The 18,344-nt window shown below is 39.0% G+C and overlaps 1 protein-coding gene across 4 annotated transcripts in view; it reads right to left on the bottom strand.

Annotated features, from left to right (window-relative positions):
- The window catches only part of ENPP2 (ectonucleotide pyrophosphatase/phosphodiesterase 2), a 72,443-nt gene that overhangs the window by 11,967 nt on the left and 42,132 nt on the right, over window positions 1-18,344 (bottom strand). For all 4 annotated transcript variants that reach the window (XM_066565803.1, XM_066565780.1, XM_066565787.1 and 1 more), the window contains exons 12-19: window positions 10,969-11,080; window positions 9,510-9,635; window positions 5,936-5,967; window positions 4,988-5,115; window positions 2,978-3,065; window positions 2,776-2,863; window positions 1,642-1,814; window positions 1,309-1,360 (exon numbers count right to left, since the gene is read on the bottom strand). In XM_066565803.1, coding sequence (XP_066421900.1) covers window positions 1,309-1,360; window positions 1,642-1,814; window positions 2,776-2,863; window positions 2,978-3,065; window positions 4,988-5,115; window positions 5,936-5,967; window positions 9,510-9,635; window positions 10,969-11,080 — 799 coding nt within the window. The remainder of the gene's footprint in view (window positions 1-1,308; window positions 1,361-1,641; window positions 1,815-2,775; window positions 2,864-2,977; window positions 3,066-4,987; window positions 5,116-5,935; window positions 5,968-9,509; window positions 9,636-10,968; window positions 11,081-18,344) is intronic.

The following is an 18,344-nucleotide window of genomic DNA, read 5'->3' as shown; positions in this document are numbered from 1 at the left end:
ATTAAAACAAATCTCCTTATCATCCTAACAATGTCATTTGAGGGACCTTGTCGCAGACATCTTTTATGAAAAATCCTTTCTTAGGATTTTTCTTTGTGAGAAGCTGCAGTTTCAGCAACTAAAGTAAACAATGGTTATCTGCTGCTGTAGAATGCAACAGGTAGACTTATGATTGGTTTCTTGTGAGTGTTTAGATTTACTGACTACTCATGGCAGACTAGCTCTTGCTCTGAGACAATGATCTTTGTTATTCATTCTTGTCTCTTCTTAGCTTAGCTAGCTGCTGAAGAAACCTTTTCCTTTCTATTACTTTTAGTATAGTCTTAATGTAACATATATCATAAAATAATAAATCAAGCCTTCTGATCAACATTCTCGTCTCTTCTTCATCCTGAAAACCCTTGTAACCACAGTCACAGGACCTCAAAAAATCTATGCCTAAACTGAAAGCTTCAGAATTTGCTAATTTGGACAATTGTTATGGTAAGGGAAATGCTGTGAATTGTTATGCTGTACTCGACCACCACTGTGGGAAGGAAAACTCAGCTTTGGGGAGCCTTTCAGTCAGTAGAGTTGCTCAGAAAAGCAGGTCCCATCCTCTTTCCTCTGCTCCTCTTGCCCCACTTAAACCTGGACCACAGCCCTGATGCAGCTGAGAGGGCAGCCACACAGAAGTCAGTGCTGGCACAGAGCAGGAACTAGTGGCCAGGAGAGCTGGGAATGCTTTCTCCTGGGAGTAACATTGACTTGAACACTGAAGAGGAACAGAATTGCACTGAGCAGCCTGAACTAGCAGAGCACTTCTTTCACTGTGTAACCTGCACCCTAAGAGCCAAGCAATAAGACTCACTCAGGGATAGTCAAAGCAGCTGTAGCATCTTTTCTAGGTGAAACCTAAGCCTGGATAACTATGGTAAAACCCAGCCCACAAACACAGTCTGGTTTCTTCCCCATTTACAGCCTGTAGTTGAACAGAGTACTGCCTCAGGCACCCTCTCCTTTCCTCTTGTCTCTGCCTTCACATATGGGTGTAAAACTTCTCGAGGTGATGGAATGGAAACTTGCATTGCTTTGAACAATACTTCAGCCCTGGTTCAGCAAAAGCTACTGTACCTTCTCAAGTGAGCAGCACTTCACCTTGCCCACGAATCTCACGTGTGTCTGTGGGCTACCTTGGCAAGTACTTGAAAAGACAGTTTACTACACATTAGCTAAACCAATCAGGAGGTGCTCTGGTATTAATGATGCAAAGTAATTTACAAAAGAAAATTAAATCAGCTTTCATTAACTGAGGCACCAGGCTCTTACCTTCTGTTCCCTTGATATGAAAGCGCTTGTTGAGCTCATCCAGCTTGTTCTTCTCAAGAACAGAAAAAAAGGAATGAGATTAGGACCACTGGAGCACTCCAACATCTTGTTTTACTAGCATCTAACAAAACAAAACTAGTGCTATAAGACAGTGAGGATTTTCCTGTCTCTGCTTTTACAAAAACCAGTAATTTTTCCAAGGGGGCATAAAGACTTCACAGGGGGACCTGGGAAATTCTTACAGATCAAACCCTCTCAAAATAAATAAAGTGGCTACAACTTTACCAAAACTACCACTAATAGTGGTGGCTTCCACAGATCCTACACACCTACCTTATCATCACATGTACATCCTATATCGAAATCTGATGCAGAAGGTATAGCCACAGGATACAGTGGTTTAGCAACTTCATCTGGCACAGTTGGTTTATAAACATTGGCTCTCAGTAGGTGATTTAAACTTCCGTGGGTGCCATTATTGGGAGCAGGCTTTAATCCAAGCAGATCTATGAAAATACCAAGGAAAAATGAATGGTGGTTACACTACAAACATATATTCAAGCAGCAACTCTATTGAGCCAACACGTTTCTTAGTAATACTGTTTACATTCCACAGCATGTTAGTGAAAGCTTTAAATGTAATAAAAACACTGATTTTTTTTTTGTCTAAATCATAAAATTGTAAATGTCGCACTAATAGTATCTTCGGCTTTATGACAAAATGTTAATTTGCATCAAGACACTGGAAAAGTTTAAACTGTAAAAAGTTATTATATACTATTTTATTATAACTACTCCTTCAGCTTCCAGTGCAAGCCTACAGTCTCCATGTGCTGACCTTGTTCTAAACATTGCAACACAGTGATTTCTAAATAAGGGCTAACTACCCCTTAGGTAGTTAAACTTTTCATGTTTGGGGAAAAAAGGTGAATTACATCTTTGAAACATTTTAAAGTTTCATTGTGAATTACACCTTGAAAGTTTCACTGTTCTAGAAAATCAATACTAAAGAAAAGACCCTAATGAACATCTGTCTACATCATCAGATTCTTCTTCACAGCTTCAGTACAAATTCAGGAAACATAATCATACAAGGAAATGCCATAGAAAACTAAGTGATCAACCTGAACTGCTGCATGAGACCTGCAGATGCAGAAGCAGTCTCTAAACAGAAATCTCCTTCCTAGAGAGCTGAGATGTGGACACCACACATTGTAGAGGTGTCCATTTGATCTCTGACAAGCTGCAAACATCAAAACTATAGTAACCCCCTTTATTGACCAGCTAGCTCCAGAGCAAACTGAGACCCCTGAGAAGGGCCTTCAGCCCTCCTGGCAAGTGCTTGGGAAAGGGGGACTAGGAAAAAAAAACACTGAGAAGAAGTCAGGGAATGAGCCCATGGGTGCCTAAATGAAACCCTATTAAAATAAGTTGCTGCTTTTGCAATTTCTCAAGCAGGCAGCTTACCACACATGACGTTGTAAAGTTCTATGTTTTCAAAAGGAGGCACTTTGGTCTTGTACTTGAAGGTAGGGCCATAACCTATAAAGACAGTCTTAAAAAAAAAGAAAAAAAATAATATGAAAGAAGAGCATTAAAATTTAGGGGGTTTTCACTGAATATTTACATTTCAGAGACCTTCAATGACTCTCCCAGACATTGCTCATACCTGCATGCTGTTTATCTTGTTGTCATAGCCGTGGTCTCCATGAAAGAAACATTTTCCTGTTGGTTTCTTGTAAACATCCATGGCTTTCCTAAATTGAAAAAGTATTAGAAATTTTCTTCAAAGGTGGCTGACATGACAATATTCTTCTGGGTAGGTAGGATAAGGTTACAGGGCAATGCATTGTAATATCTTTCATGAGCAGCAGTAGTAGGGACTTGTAGGCTTATACAGCATCCCCAGGGTTTCTCCCTCTACTCTCCCTCTAAGAAACAACTCTTATTATTGATAAAACATCAGTATCTATTATTTTCTCATATTTCCTCATATCACATAATCTCCTGCAGCCTGGAGGTGCTGGACCTCCAGTCCAACAGAGGCTGCTCAGAAAGCACTTCTGTGATGTTACAATGCTGCAAATGTCATACAATGATATAAAGTGCTTTCACCTGTTTGCCTTCAGCCCAATAAACAAAAATGGGTAGCAGAAAAAAGAAAGATCTTCAGGAAGACAAATAGCTGGGATAATAAGTCCTATACCACAGGAATGCTAATTATCAGCTTGTTATTGAGATGGGGTTTTTTACAAAATATGTGGGAAAATAAGTATTGTGTCACAGGAATTATAATCACCAGCTTATTCCAGAGTACTTCTATACAGTTTTATAGGGCCACGTGCAGATAATACATGCAGAGGACCACATTATCCTACAAATTAATTTCTTCATCTGCAATAAAATAATGCTCAGTGAAAGTTTGATTTCGGCCTTATAAATTACTAGAGTTGCAGCAATTAGGGCTGTAACTACCACTTTCCTGTAACTACCAATTATAGTTACACTAATGAATGAATTACTGGAAATTAATAAATAAGCCAAAGAAAGACTGATGTAATTAATAAGAAATTACTAAATGTAAATCAACCTGGGCAGTTGATCCCATCCATTCCATTAAGCTTTTATAGACCTAAAATTCAGAGTGTGATTCTTTGAAATATACACAACCCCAGCCGCGGGGCAGCCTGCCAGCAGCCAGTGGAGTTATACAAGAAAGCAAACGGGGTTTCTCATTCACTGCTTCGGCAGAGTGATCCTTGCATAATTCATGGAAAGATAAGCACAGATGTCAAAAGGCACTTATAACACACTTTGTGTTTGCCTGGCAGCTATATGGGCAAAGAATCCTACCAATAATCTAAAGCTCATAACAGTCTACCATGAGCCAAAAGCTGTGTCATCTTCCAAGAAGCACTGAGTCAGATTCATGCAAAAAGTGCCCACCATTCTCATACTGTAACACACAACACGTGGCAAAGCATATTCAAATAGAAAGCTGTGCACCACCCATAAACAAAGGCTACTCCTCTCCTGTTCACTCTATATGTGTATGTGCTAACTGGTTTTTCCTCATTCAATTTTTAGCTAACTAATAAACATTGCCCATATTCTATAACCAAAAATTCAGAGTCATGTGGCTAAGGGCAACCCAAACCAGAGTTTTTGCCTGAGCTAAACCATCCTGTCTTTCTGTGGATTTCTTTTTAAATGCAATACACTGCCAGCACAGCACATTGATGGCCACCCTGTGACATCCTTCCACATGTTCTCAGACATTCACCCACTCTGCCAATATCTCCATTTTCTTTCCATTCACCTACTGCATCCACTCAAACACTTGTCCCCTAACATTCCTTCACCACATAAGCCTACCCCTTCCTCCCATATTCCCTGCTCCCCTGTTGGACTAAGCTTGCACCTCATTAGAAAAATTTATCAGCTTCCACATTTGAGCTAATCAGTCAAAGCCACCAAGCTGCTTGAGCAAATCAGTCTGGGTTTCTACTTTTTATCCATCAACTGCTTTTCCCACACTTAAAAATATTTTGTGTTCCCAAAACTCCTCTTTCTCACAGGGTAGAGGAGCAGGATGTTATCAGACAGAGCAATCCTAAGTGTCCCATTTCCTCAGAAGAAAAGACTGGAACTCAGGATGGCAGTAAATGCAAGGGTTTACCTTGCCACATGCCATTTGCGATCCACCAGTAAATGGACATCCTCAATTCTTCGGTTGTTAGCATAGTGCAAGCGTTTAGGCAGGTGCTGTTTCAGGTAAGGCTTGAAGTGCTGGTCAGGCTTTCTACACTGAAAAATAAATGGTTACAAATAGCATGCTGTCAGTTAGCTTAAGATGCACACAAAAGCTTTGACTACAGAAATCAAGCTGTTAAGGTCATCACTGATGGTGTCTGGAAAACAAAGGGTACACCTAGAGTATTTAGTCCAGTCATTTCTGTGCAGTATTTACATGCAGCCAAGGCCCAGGAGCCATTCGAATATATATTTGGAAAGTTTCATTCTCGTGACAGTCTTTATGAAACTATCAAACAAAATATTACACATACTTAATTCACAGATGAATAATTTTATTAGAACTGGACCAAAGTTTAAGTTCCAGTGGAAACCTGAATGCTCAAAAATACACCTCATCTGCAGATATATTTAAAGCCATCTGGTTACAAAACTTGGGGGATTCTGTTTTTTTGGTTTTTTAATTTTAAACATTTTCAATTTTTCTTCCATTAATGGCAAGATTAGAATTGAAGGCTATCAAAAGCACTTTTTCACCATCTTCAAAGTGCTAGTAAAATGTTTACCCTAAAAGATTACTTTCCAATTCTGAAGCAATGAATAAATAGACTCAATTCAGGCAGTAAAGACAGTCCAGGAGATTCTGTCTCTGTACTGCCCAGAAAGGTTATAAAAGCTACTAGAGCAGCAAACAGCGGAAAACATGACTAACATTAATCTGTGCTCATGAAGGGCAGCATTTAACATTCTTTATTTTTAATAATGGTTGGTTGATTTTTTCTGTCAAAGAGTGAGAAAAAAACCTGAATAATACCACAAATCAAGAAGTGAACAGTGAAGTACAGATAGATAACTCCCAGTCCTAAATACTTACTGTAAGGTTGGCAACAATCATTTTAGGATCATCTGCAAACAAAGGTAAAAAAAATAGAAAATATTAAAAATTTCCGAAAGAAAACACAAGGTTTACGTAAGCATACTTCCTAATATTTCCCTGACCTTTACTAAAAGTGCTTTCTATTTATCATAGAATCACAGAATGATTTGGGTTGAAAAAGACCTTTAAGATCAAGTCCATCACTGCCAAGTCTATCACTAAACCATGTTGACAAGTGCTCCATCTTTTAAACACCTCCAGGGATGGTGACTCCACCACTTCCCTGGGTGGCCTATTCCAGTGCTTGACCATCTTTTTCATAAAGAAACTTTTCCTAATATCCAATCTGAACTTCTCCTGGTGCAAGGACTTTTCCTCTTGTCCTGTCTTTTGTTACCTGGGGGAAGAGACCGACCCCCATCTGGCTACAGCCTCCTTTCAGGGAGCTGTAGAGAGTGACAGGGTCTTCCCTGAGCCTCCTTTTCTTGAGGAGACAAACACCCCCAGCTCCCTCACCTGTTCCTCTCAGACTTGTGCTCCAGACCCTTCCCCAGCTCCATTGCCCTTCTCTGGACAAACCCCACCCCCTCAATGTCCTTTTTTGAGTGAGGGGCCCAACATGAACCCAAGATTTGAGGTGCGGCCTCACCAGTGACAAATACAGACAATTACAGGACCAGGACAGTCACTGTCCTGGTCCTGCTGGCCACACTGTTTCTGATCCAGGCCAGGATGCCATTGGCCCTCTTGGCCACCTGGGCACACACTGGCTCATGTTCAGTCACTGCTGACCAGCACCCCCAGGTCCTTTCCCAAGGGCAGCTCTCCAGCCACTGTTCCCCAGCCTGCAGGGCTGCGTGGGGTTGCTGCGACCCAAGTGCAAGACCCAGCACTTGGCCTTGTTGAACCTCACACCACTGGCCTTGGCCGCTGATCCAGCCTGTCCAGATCCCTCTGCAGAGCTCTCCTACCCTCCAGCAGATCAACACTCATGCCCAGCTTGGTGTTGTCTGCTAACTGATTCAGGGTGTCCTTGATCCTCTCATTCAGAACAATAAAGTTACTAAACACAACTGGGCCTGATACAGAGCCCGGGAACACTGGGCTCAGCCATCTAGAGAGTTTTTACCCACTGAAGGGTGCACCAGTCCAAGCCACAGTTTCTCCAAGAGAATGATGTAGGAGACAATATCAAAGACTCTACAAAACTCTAGATAAACATTATCCACAGAAGCAGGTCACCTTGCCATAGGGGACCATGTTGGTCAAGCAGGACCTGACTTTCCTAAACCCATGCTGGATGGGCCTGATTCCCTGGCTGTCCTGCATGTGATGTGTGATGGCTTGCTGACATGTACTTGCTTAGGTAGTGTTCTCACTGTTTTATAATCTGGGCCTTAGATAATACTCATTTTGTTTTCTGCAAACACATACTTTCAAAACTTTTGTCTGTTTTAATTTACTTTAGAATAAAACATTATCCCCAAACACAATGACTTTCCTTCAAAAATTTTTGAAAGCATACTTGAATGCAACAGTGCAGTCTGTTAGAAGGAGTAAGATAAATATATAGCATTTTTTGATCACTTTTAACATTTGACCAGTTTCACAGGCTACTGCTGAGAAAGTGAAAAGAAACAGTAAAATATTCTGGATTTGATTTTGAGCTATTAAAGGGACATGCAAGAGGTAGAAAGCCCAAACCCAGTAACAGTCCATACTAACTGTGCTCTTCTGGGGGTTGGGGGAAACATTTTCCAGTTATGAGAGGAAAAATAGGCTAAAACAACATTTTGGGAAGTGAAAATCTCTTGTTCAAATACTATCATTTTGGTTGCTTAAGGCATGATCTTGCTGAGCTTGAAATGGGCTCTATTGCATCTCAAAACACAAACTGCATGTTTTTGCATTGCAAAGGTGTGTTTGCAGTATTGAGACAGTATTATGGAACAATAAAGAATAAAGAATTTGGTAATTTGCCATTTAAGGAGGTAAACCCCAGTTCTAAAGGTAGGAAACATGCTTCTTTGTTCTACATTCAAACATTCAAACTGCTGATTTATAAGCAATTGCAAATATTCAAACTAGGAAGCTACACACAGAGGCCAAAAGAGGAAAATGTTATTGTGGGAAAACCAGTGGTATGACTCAGAGGTCACACAGACAAGCTGATCTTTTTGAAACATATTGCCATTCATTCTCTAAGGAAAACTTATTTTTCTCAGCAATTTGGAAAGACAAGGATTGAAAGATCTTTAAAAAAAAAAAGACTTCTCAGAACTGAAATTTGTTCTCAGTAGACTGTGTAGTGTAGGAATTCAGTCTCATGCTAGTCTACAAAATTTGAATAACATGTGCACTATTTTCAACAAATCTTTACACACTCATCATATATTCCTTGAGCATACATACCCAAATACTGATTTGTATATGCATTTATTTTGCTATATTTTTACCTGGCAAAAAATTTATAGTAAAAAAAAAGGAAAAAACAGTATTATGGATGTTTTACCACATTCTTAAGATTTTTGCCATTATTCTGGAAGTATTTAATCTTCAAAGATGGATCTTTCTATGAAATTTGTCCTCACCCAGAGCATATTTGAAGTGTTGTGAGGGAAAATTTGGCTATCCCAGATGTCAGATCTTCCCCTCTATCAAAAGTTGTCACTCTTGGAAACATATGGTGCAAAAACCACAGGTACTTATGGGTTATTTATGAGTTACACAGTTTGCATGGTAGCTAGGTAGCATGGTAAACTGCTGGCAAAGCCAGGTTTGCCCTTGTACGCTGAACCAGAGTAGTCAGGGTGCTGGCACAAAGCCCTGTCCCTCCTTGCCTGGAGGCAAAAGGAGGGCAGCTGGTCTGAAATGCTTGAAATTACAGAGTTAGTTTCACCAGAGAACTCCTGCCTGAGCCCTGAGCCTATTGTCAAAGATAAGTTAATCTCAAACACTAAGTCAGGGTAAACTTCTAAAAGCATGGTTCAAAATAACAACAAGTTTTACTGACAACATTGGCCCTGGATGCATGTGCTAATCTTCCTTATATCCTTCAACATCTCCAGTCTGTTGCTGTTTAGAAACCCATATGATCCTCATCTATGCCAAAAGTATGATAAAACTACTGAATTCAAAATTAACAAGTCATTTATTTCCTATTAACTCATAAAATGTACCAGATGCTTTTCTTTTTTTACATCCAAGCTGTGCAGTGCTGAGATCACCCAAATACAGCTTTAGTTGGAGGAAAACAGGAGGAGAAAAGTGCATGAATAAACTCACAATGACACGTAAGCTGGCATGTGAAACTGGCTTGGAGCTCCCATTCCTCCATGATATAAAAGAGTGGTGTTTAACCCAAAACTTTTAAGCACTCCCCAGAACAGTTCTACCACTGTGGGGTCTGTGAAGTACAAAATGGAAAGGGAGCGAGCAGCTGTCTTCAGTGGGATTCCCTCTGAACTTCCTGCCAACATCCTGCAAATTTATACTCTGTGGACAGCATCATTTCAAGGAAGGAATAGAGTCTAGTTCTCAGGATGTAAAAGGGACAATTAAACTAACTTACACTTTAGGTTATTGCTAGACCTAGGGCGAATTCGCCCTAAAGATCCAGGCAGCAAAATTATATCATCCACATTAGTCAGATAGTTGCTTAAAAATTCAGTTCTTTCACAAGTTGTGTCTTCCATCCCTGCAGAAAGGAAATGCAAAATTAATCCACCCTGAAAATAAACACATTTTCCAGAACAGCAAAAAGAGGAGACCCCAAACACCCTATGTATTATTTCCTTCTGGACAACTAAACTTGTTCTTTACAGCCATCTAATTGCAACATAATACACTGGTGGGACTCCAACTAGAAGTGCCTATGCAAGAGAAATACCAGCCTAGGCATTGTAGGAGCAGTTACCACATACAACATGTGTGCACTGACTCAACTCCAAACTAAACTCATGGAAAAATCAAAGTCTGTTTCTAGTTTAATGTTCTGCTTTGGGGATTATTTCTTTTTAAACAAATTATTTTAAGAGGAATAGCATACAAAAGGTATTGTCTGTTGGTGGTCTGTTCTAAGGCAGCCGCAGATAAACAATTTTCTCTTGCAGATATTTGTGGTGGGGAGGAATGTACTGCCAGCCACAGGAGGTTCTCAGCACAGAACTGCCACCCCTGGAAATCCTTCCTGACCCTTATCCTCCTCTACCCACATCCAGAAACGAGGCATATGCCATTTTATTGTTGATGTAGCAGTTCATGTGAGACTGTCAGGAATAAAGACCTAAAAAGAAGAGGACCTTTGGTGGCATCACTAAAAAAGTTATGCAAACCCAGGTTTTCCTTTAATAAAACTTTCTTTATCTTTGCTAATATTTACTATTTCATATATTGCAAAGTCTATTCTAATGTTTGAAGGAATAAGACCAACCAAATAGCATCTGTGCTTTTACGTGATGACATCTGACCATGAAATATCTTTTTACCTTCTTCCTCCATTATTTTGATTACTTTTCAATCTAAGTGGGGCACAGTCTTATATTCTACAGATATAAGAAAGATATTCCAATCTTTCTTCTAATAGGATAATTTGACCTACTAATTGCCATGGAAGTACCCCAATCTAAAGTCCTATTCTTATAATGTACAGGAGAACAAGGCTACTAAATTTTTTATTCCATAAAAACTGACAAGAAGATTACTCTAGGCAAATTATAGCCCTCCAATACATGCATGAGGAGCTACACTTGGATGTGATATCAGAAACACCAAGATTTGAAAAGCTCTGAGTAAAGAAGTAAATACCCAGATCACTGTTATGAAAGACAAGTGTCTCTCGATGACAATTAACAGGTGAGCCGAGTGGCCCATCCACACCAACTGGCTTTTTTGGGTAGAGTTAACCTACCAGAAAACAATATCAGTGCAAAAATATCTTAAATGGAACTTTGATTTAGGTTACCTATTATATTTACAGCTACATTGCTTAAGCATTTATCTTCTCATAAATATTATGGTTTAAAATTTACCATGATCACCAACAAATATGACATTGACACATCGATGTAGTTTCAACTGTTTCAGTCCATCCATTAGTTGTCCTACTGTCTTGTCAATGTCTCTCAGGGGGTTCACCATCATCTGTATAAATATTCGGATGGAAAAAAAATTAATTCTGTCATTGTAATGTTTCTACTTCTACAAATGGGGCTCCTTTGGCAAAACTCTGATGGGAAAATCATCCAGGTCAAGAGGCAAAGCCTTGGCTGAGCTGTTACTCCTACTATTATTTTACCATTTCCTTTTGTATATCCACACTATGATTTCATTGTGAGAAAGCCTTGCTGAGATGCTGACAAGACAGCAAAGGGTCTTTATGGCTGATCCTAGGCCTCCCATGAACATGTGTACCGTTGGTAAAACAATGTGCAGATAGCAGAAAAACACATGTGACTTTGGGGTTCAGTTTGTTTCTTGTAGATAGAAAGCAGTGCTTTTAAAAGAAAACAGTATTTCATGTGAATAGTTTAGTCAAAAAATGAGCATGAAATGAAGCTTTAGACTTGGGATTCACATGCCAAGGCACTTAATGAAGTTCACTTCAAAGGACATCTGACACCAGATGACAAGATGCATGTCACTTGAGTAGCACATGGGGCTCAGAGTGAGTGTTCTTCAGCTTCAAAGCCAAGAGTTTCCAACAGCTCAAATGACAGTCCTGGCAAAATTGTCAGCAGGCCCCAGAGGACAGATACTGAACTGTGATTTCTTCATTAAAAGTTTCTTTTTTATATTAAAAAAAAATAAACAAAACAAACAAAAAAAAAAACCAACCCAAAGCCCCCCAAAAAAATGAAAAAAGCAAGACACAGGACTATGTTTTCTGCCTTAAGAAAATGAAAAATTTTTTACCACATGACACAGAGAGAGGAAAAGTAAGATTTTAGGCAGAAGATTCATTTTGTTTTGATTTTGAGAATAAAACATTTGTTGTCACTATATGGCAACTTCTTCCTCACTTGTCTGTTTGATTTGGCTGGTTCAAGTATTCACAATAAAAAATCCTTCCAATGACAAAGAGAATGATAAATTCTGGATGAGAAAAAAATTAGATTTCAGCAGAATTTTCTAAAATAAACACCATGTTAGTGTGACCCAGAAAGAGACGGTTCAGAAATTCTCCCTCTGCCTGAATCATTAAGGGAGAGATGTTAAATGAGTCTGCTAGGTTACAAGACAGGAAACATCAACTCCCATGTGGCACCATAAATACAGAGAAGGGACTTACAGGAGAAGGAATCACGGTGGGGAACAAGAGGAACAATTTCTGCAACATATGGAAGTGGTTCAGACAAGGGGTGAAATTTTGAAATATTTTAATTCAGGAAAGCCTAAGTAGTCATTAAAGTTAAAACTTTGAAACCTTCAAGTTCAGAAAAAAAAATTTTCTGTTTCAGCATTCTTTCACTCTCCAATACAAGGAGTTTCTTCTACAAATGGAAATTCCATTTTTATGAAAGTCTATTTATATTGTGTCAATCATATAAGGAAATACAACTTTTACTCAGAATCCATAATGTACTCAAGAAAGCTGGAAATCCAGATAGATTTCCCAGTAATGTTTTCTTTTGTCAGCAAGCTTGAGTCTTCTTTTCAAAATTAATAATGATGATAAACAGCAACAATAATTCAAAGATTTCAAGTGATAGTTCTGTTTAGCTACCCTCTTCCTTCAGCAATCTGAACTCCTCTTACAGCTCCTCCCAGATGTAGATTTCAAAGATTTACTGGCTAACAAAGCTGTTGCATAAATCTTTCTTCACCTATTATCAAGACTGTGGAAGACTGTACAGAACCATTTTATCTTTAAAGATACATGGATTTCTAGGATGGTGCTACAGCAAAGAGTTTTGTAGCATTGTGAAAGTGCTGGGTGTGGTACCTGAAACATAAAAAATCCAGCTGGATTCTCTCACAAGTTTTCCCATAGAGAAAGTCTGATCAGAAGGAAAAAAGAAAGAAAGAAAGAATCTTACTTTTATTTTTTTTAAATAATTGATAGGATCCATCCTGTATGGCATTTCATTGCTGTCAAACAGCATCAAAAGATTAACTTGCAGATATGATGGCCACTACTACATAATAGTAGGGAGTTTTTTTCTGAAATAATGGTGTCAAATTTTCACAGCTGACTTTTAAGAAAAAGTTCTTAAGAAAAAGGGGTAAGTTTGGATGACCTTTTCATTCAGAGAAAGAAAGGCAAAAAAAGAGCAACACATGTTCACGTCACTAGGAATATTATTTCTACTCTATTTCATGCCAGAAGGGTATCACTTGGAATGGCAAATTAGTGAGTAATAGCAACATCATCCATAGTAGTTATTAGTTCTCCTCTCAAATAAACCTTAAAATTTTAAAAGTTCTCTGGAAAATTCCTGGGGTTCTATGTGATTTTTTTTTTGCATGTCCCTGTCTGCCATGTTTTTACACTTAAATAATGTGTCTCAAAATAACTCTTTAAAGTTGAATTGTGCAACAAGTCAAAAAACATTCCCACAAAAAATCTCTTGAGAAGAATGTTTATAGCCTCTTGTAGGATACTGTGGAGTGTAAAGGCTTTTGTTTCTAGCTTAAAGGAGAAATATGTAGATTGTTAGTGCCAGGTGGGTAAAGACAGTACACTAAGGAATACTCTTTTCATCCACTTGCACTTTTTCCTAATAAATCAATTTCTATTTGATGTTTTCCTTGTGAAAACAGACTTACACACCACCTCTTGCAAATACACCATTCAGAAATCCTGCAAGAAAAATTCCTTACCCTCCGAAGTCACAAAATGACTTTAAAATGTGTATTTTTAAAACAAATGTTCTTTTCCTTTCAGCTTTTATTAGTCATATTTTCAGGATATTTCCACAACCATGATGTTGTGGAAACATAACTAGACACAAAACCTCAAGTAATCACCACGCTCCCATGAGCTGGGAGTTAGGGAGGCTACAACATATTGCAGAACTCGTAATAGTTCAGAAAGTTTAGCAGCAGTAGTAGTGTCTTCCCAGATTTTTCTGACATTGCCTCCAGCTGATGGCTGGGTTTTAAAAAATAGAGATTATAAAGATAACTTTCCCTAATGCAAACAGTCTGAAACAAGAAAAACTCAGCTCCCAGAAGGCTTGGTCTGGTTTGGCTGCTCTCCTTTGGGTCCTTCAGTGAAATTATAAAAGTTTTGGCTGCAAAATCCCAACCTGAAGCGTGGCGAAAACTCCCAAATTGAAAAAAATAAAGACAGCTTAGTGCCTAAAAAGAGGCACTTCCATCATAAATTTTTGGAACTTACTTTCTTCCGACGAGTTTCCGTAGAATATTGATCCACTCTATGTACTTTTCTTCTTTTCTTTGGAGCTGCAACTGGTCTTTCCTGTCTCCTCTTAGGAGGAAGCTTTCTCTTAGGTCTCTTAGGCGGAGTAAGAGGGGAGCCATAACTACTCTCCTGTACTGGCAGGGAGAGATGTCTGGACTCAGAAAAAAAGCCTGTCTCAACTCACATCAGATAGTAAAGCTACCTGTGCCAGATAATCCTGAAGCATAAATGCTATGGCCTTATCAAATGTTTAGGCTTTTGGACAATTTAGGATCTACCCCTTTTTAAGGAGGAATTCACCAAATTGTACTGAAAGCAGAACAGCAGTTACAAGAGCAGACAGCATAAAAGCAAATTAAATTGATGTTTCTAAAGATAGGTGGGGCTTCTGTGTTTGAAAAGACATAGGGGGTATTAGTTATCAAATATTAATCCATTACTGAGATTTAAGTTAATTTCAATTACAGCAAAATTCACTGCACAAAACTTAATGAGTGTCCAGGGTTGATTACTGATGGAAATGCAACATTTCACTTGAACAACAGTTCAGGTGTGAGTATTAGATGCTGTCCAGTCTCAATGACTTCTGCAAGGCTTCCCACACCAATATTTTGGCTGAATTAATGAAATCCAGTACTCTTCATCCATAGCACTAGCAGGTACCACTACTGTGTGCCACACCCTGCACCTGACTGAAATCACCAGAACCCCATTTGCCACTATTTGGGGTCTGCAGATCAGAGCTATGCAGGTGAGACTCAATTAACATGGAGCTTCAAATTAGCTGGGTGGGGCAGATTAGTGTCAGTGCATGAGAAATCTGTGCTGCTACCTCCCTTATTACCAGCTTTATGTGCATTTTGAGAATTTAATTTCCCAGCTGTTTCAGAGTGGCATCTGATTGGGTAATGGTATTATTCCTAAATGCACAATTACCTAGGACAGACTTATGGGAGGAAAAATAAAAAACATAGAAGGAAAAACTAAGATCTAGCTAGAATAAGCTACTCTCCCATTAATCAACTTGCTTGTAATCTAAACTGTCCCACTCTTGCTGACACAACTCGCAGGCTCTTGGCACTGCTCGAGATGGTGTGAGAAGAGCTGACAGGTGACACCTACAAGGAGATAAACCACAATCTGCAATGGAGCATGCTGAGTGGGCTGGGGAGAGTTGGAGATTTATGATGCTATTTAAGTTCTATGTACTTAGGCAGCTTCTCCCAGTTGTTGGGTTACAGAGCTCCATAAACAGGGAAGGGGAAGAAGGGGATGTTACCATCTGCCATGCTGTTTCAGTGCTTCCAACGCAAGCAGCTGGAAAGGAGATTCTAGTCCAGTCTCATTCGTCTTTCTCCAGAAAGGCATTTTAATAAAGCAGCACCAGAGTTTTCTGTTTCTAAAACACTTCAAGCTTTGTGCAGTCCTGATGAGAGGAGCGGCAGGGAAAGAAAGGACTCTCATTTCACTGTCTCTGAATTGGCTCAGAGAGAGCTCCACAATGCCAGAAACACGTGAGCGCGGGAGACCGCGGTCTCAACACTGAGGTGACTGTCTCAAGACAGCATGTTAGAGGAGCAGCAGAAATGGCTTAGCACTGCCAGATTTTGATGTATTTCAGAGCTCTTATGGTAGTATATTTCCAGAATATTTTATGTAAAAAAAAAAATTAGCTAGGAAAAAAATAAAAAAAGCCAAGTTCTTATTAACCAGCCAATTCTTAGTCTTGCTTGAGAAGAGTCAGAACAGAGTTATGGAGGAGGGAACTGAATCCCTCCCCGCTTACAGAAGGAAACTGTAACATCACAAGGGTAACCAGCCAGCCAAAGCTTTGCTTCTTGACCTGGATGGACCAACCTACCAGAGTTCAACTGCAGAAGCACAGAGGGAAAGAAAAAAAAAAGGCAGAAGTAAATCAAAAGCAAGCATATTATTTTATAACTCCCACAACTGCTCCTGAAAATGTAATAGAACCCACGGAAATACCCCCTAAATTATTTTTAAAGAAAAAAACCCGTAAAATGCTCCCACCCCAAAGCAAAAAAACCAAACCAAAACAAAACAAAAAAAAAACCCCACCAAACCCCACAACCCAGACAACGAACCCATTTACACTGAAATTCATGTTAGTGGATATGCAAAGTTACACTTGTGGAGACTGGTTATAATATCAATTCCATTTATATAAAAAACACTGGCAATTCACCAATAAATTTTAAGTGTATCTAAGTCCCTTTGCTTCTTGCTTTAAGACACTCTGCACATAGGCTGCTGTGCATGTGCTGGGAAGATCTAAGAGCCATCTGGATGCCATTAAACCTCTAAGATTTAAATTTATTTTAAATAAATTTGAAACATTATTTGGTATAATAAGCTCAAATAAAAATTCCCTTCATTCTAATAAAGATTTGGTGGTTTTCAAGGTAAATAACTAAATAACTATTCCTCAAACTACTAATTGCAGTAAGAAAAATCAGCATGAAATATTCAAAAGAAGAATTAAGAAGCCCATTGTAAATATAACACAGAGTTGTTACAAGCTTGTTTTCAAACTTTATTGTTTAGTTGATCTGCCTTTGCATGAAGAAAAAAAATGGTCAGTAATGCTCCAAATGTCTAACTGCTGCCAGTCATGTACAAGAAAAAAACGATTTCACAGGGAAGTCATGCTCTTGGTATCAAGGAATTAGCTAGAGGGGATCCTTTTGAGGACTTTCTTCCAGATGATGTAAATTTCATAGCTTCTAAATACTGAAACCAGTGTTAAGAGAAACAATATAAAATGCTTCCTCTAGCTCTTCTATCCCAAAACCAGGCCCCTAGCAAAGCTCAGCATCTGTGTACTTACACAGCTGTATTCATTTACTTAAGTTTCCATTCACAAAGTTTGGTCCACTGTTTGAACTGCAAACCCATACATGCTCTTCTGCTAACTCATCTGTTCTCAATTTGCTTAAAATCAATTTCATGGTCTTCTTGTGTTTAATACAAATGACATGAAACTATCTATTTGCAAAACTTTCATAAGCTATTAATTCACACTTATCAAGAGCTGAAGCTTTGCCTTGCAATTAGAGATCAACCTTCAGATAATGATCCACGAGAGCCCCCCTACAGGAAGAGCCTTTGGCAGCTTTTTACTTTTATAAAGACTTTTCCTATGATGAACACTTTGCTACACTTCACTTTTTAGACTCTTATAATTAACCTGAAACTAGATTGCCACATTGGACGCTAAGCAGATTTGTTAAACACCACCAACTGAAAGAACATTTACAATGCCATCATCTTAATATTCCCCTTTTAAGTCCATGGAAAAAGCTCCATCATTCTGTTCGAAGTGGCTGTATCCAGATAAATAAAATTAGTTTTCAATCATAAGGCACATATAGTAATTGTAACATTTCACTAAGAGGAACTATAAAGCATTATTAAGAACTACATCATTAAATCAGAGAGCTCTCATTACCAGTACCTTGCCTGACTGAATCAAACACAACTCCTGAGCCAAAGGACAACATGGACACATATCCATGTCTGTCAATTTAGAAAGTGTTGGTAGATCTTAACCCCTGCTTATCCAGAAAAAGGACTGCTTCTGTCTATCCAACATGGTGCTCCAGTGCTGATTTGGAATAATTCCTCACACCCACTGCTTTAGGACCATGGCTCAAACTGCTCCAACAGGGCTGCTACTCACAGCAACTTCATAACCTCTGCAAACTGTTTAAACAGCCCAAATAACTCAACTATACTACAAAATATTAATGCTGCTTCTCTTTGCTCTCTTCTACTGTCAAGAACAGCCAGCAGATGTTGCCAAACAAATAAGAAACTACTGCTGGGTACCTGGCTGCTCAAGGAGATTGGCATTGCCTTCCAGAGGGTAGGCATCTGATACACTCCTCACTTTTTGAAGATGGCACACATTTGTTTACCCTTTGAAAATCTTATATATAAACTCCTGCAGTCTTGTGTTGGGTATCTGCAGGCATGCATTTGCACTGAAACCAGGGGACTTTTGCAAGATGTCAGACATCA

This window comes from Molothrus aeneus, chromosome 1 (genome assembly GCF_037042795.1).
Source record: "Molothrus aeneus isolate 106 chromosome 1, BPBGC_Maene_1.0, whole genome shotgun sequence".
NCBI classification, from domain to species: domain Eukaryota; kingdom Metazoa; phylum Chordata; class Aves; order Passeriformes; family Icteridae; genus Molothrus; species Molothrus aeneus.
Note: the sequence above shows the minus strand (reverse complement) of the source record. Positions and strands in the feature narration are given on the sequence as shown.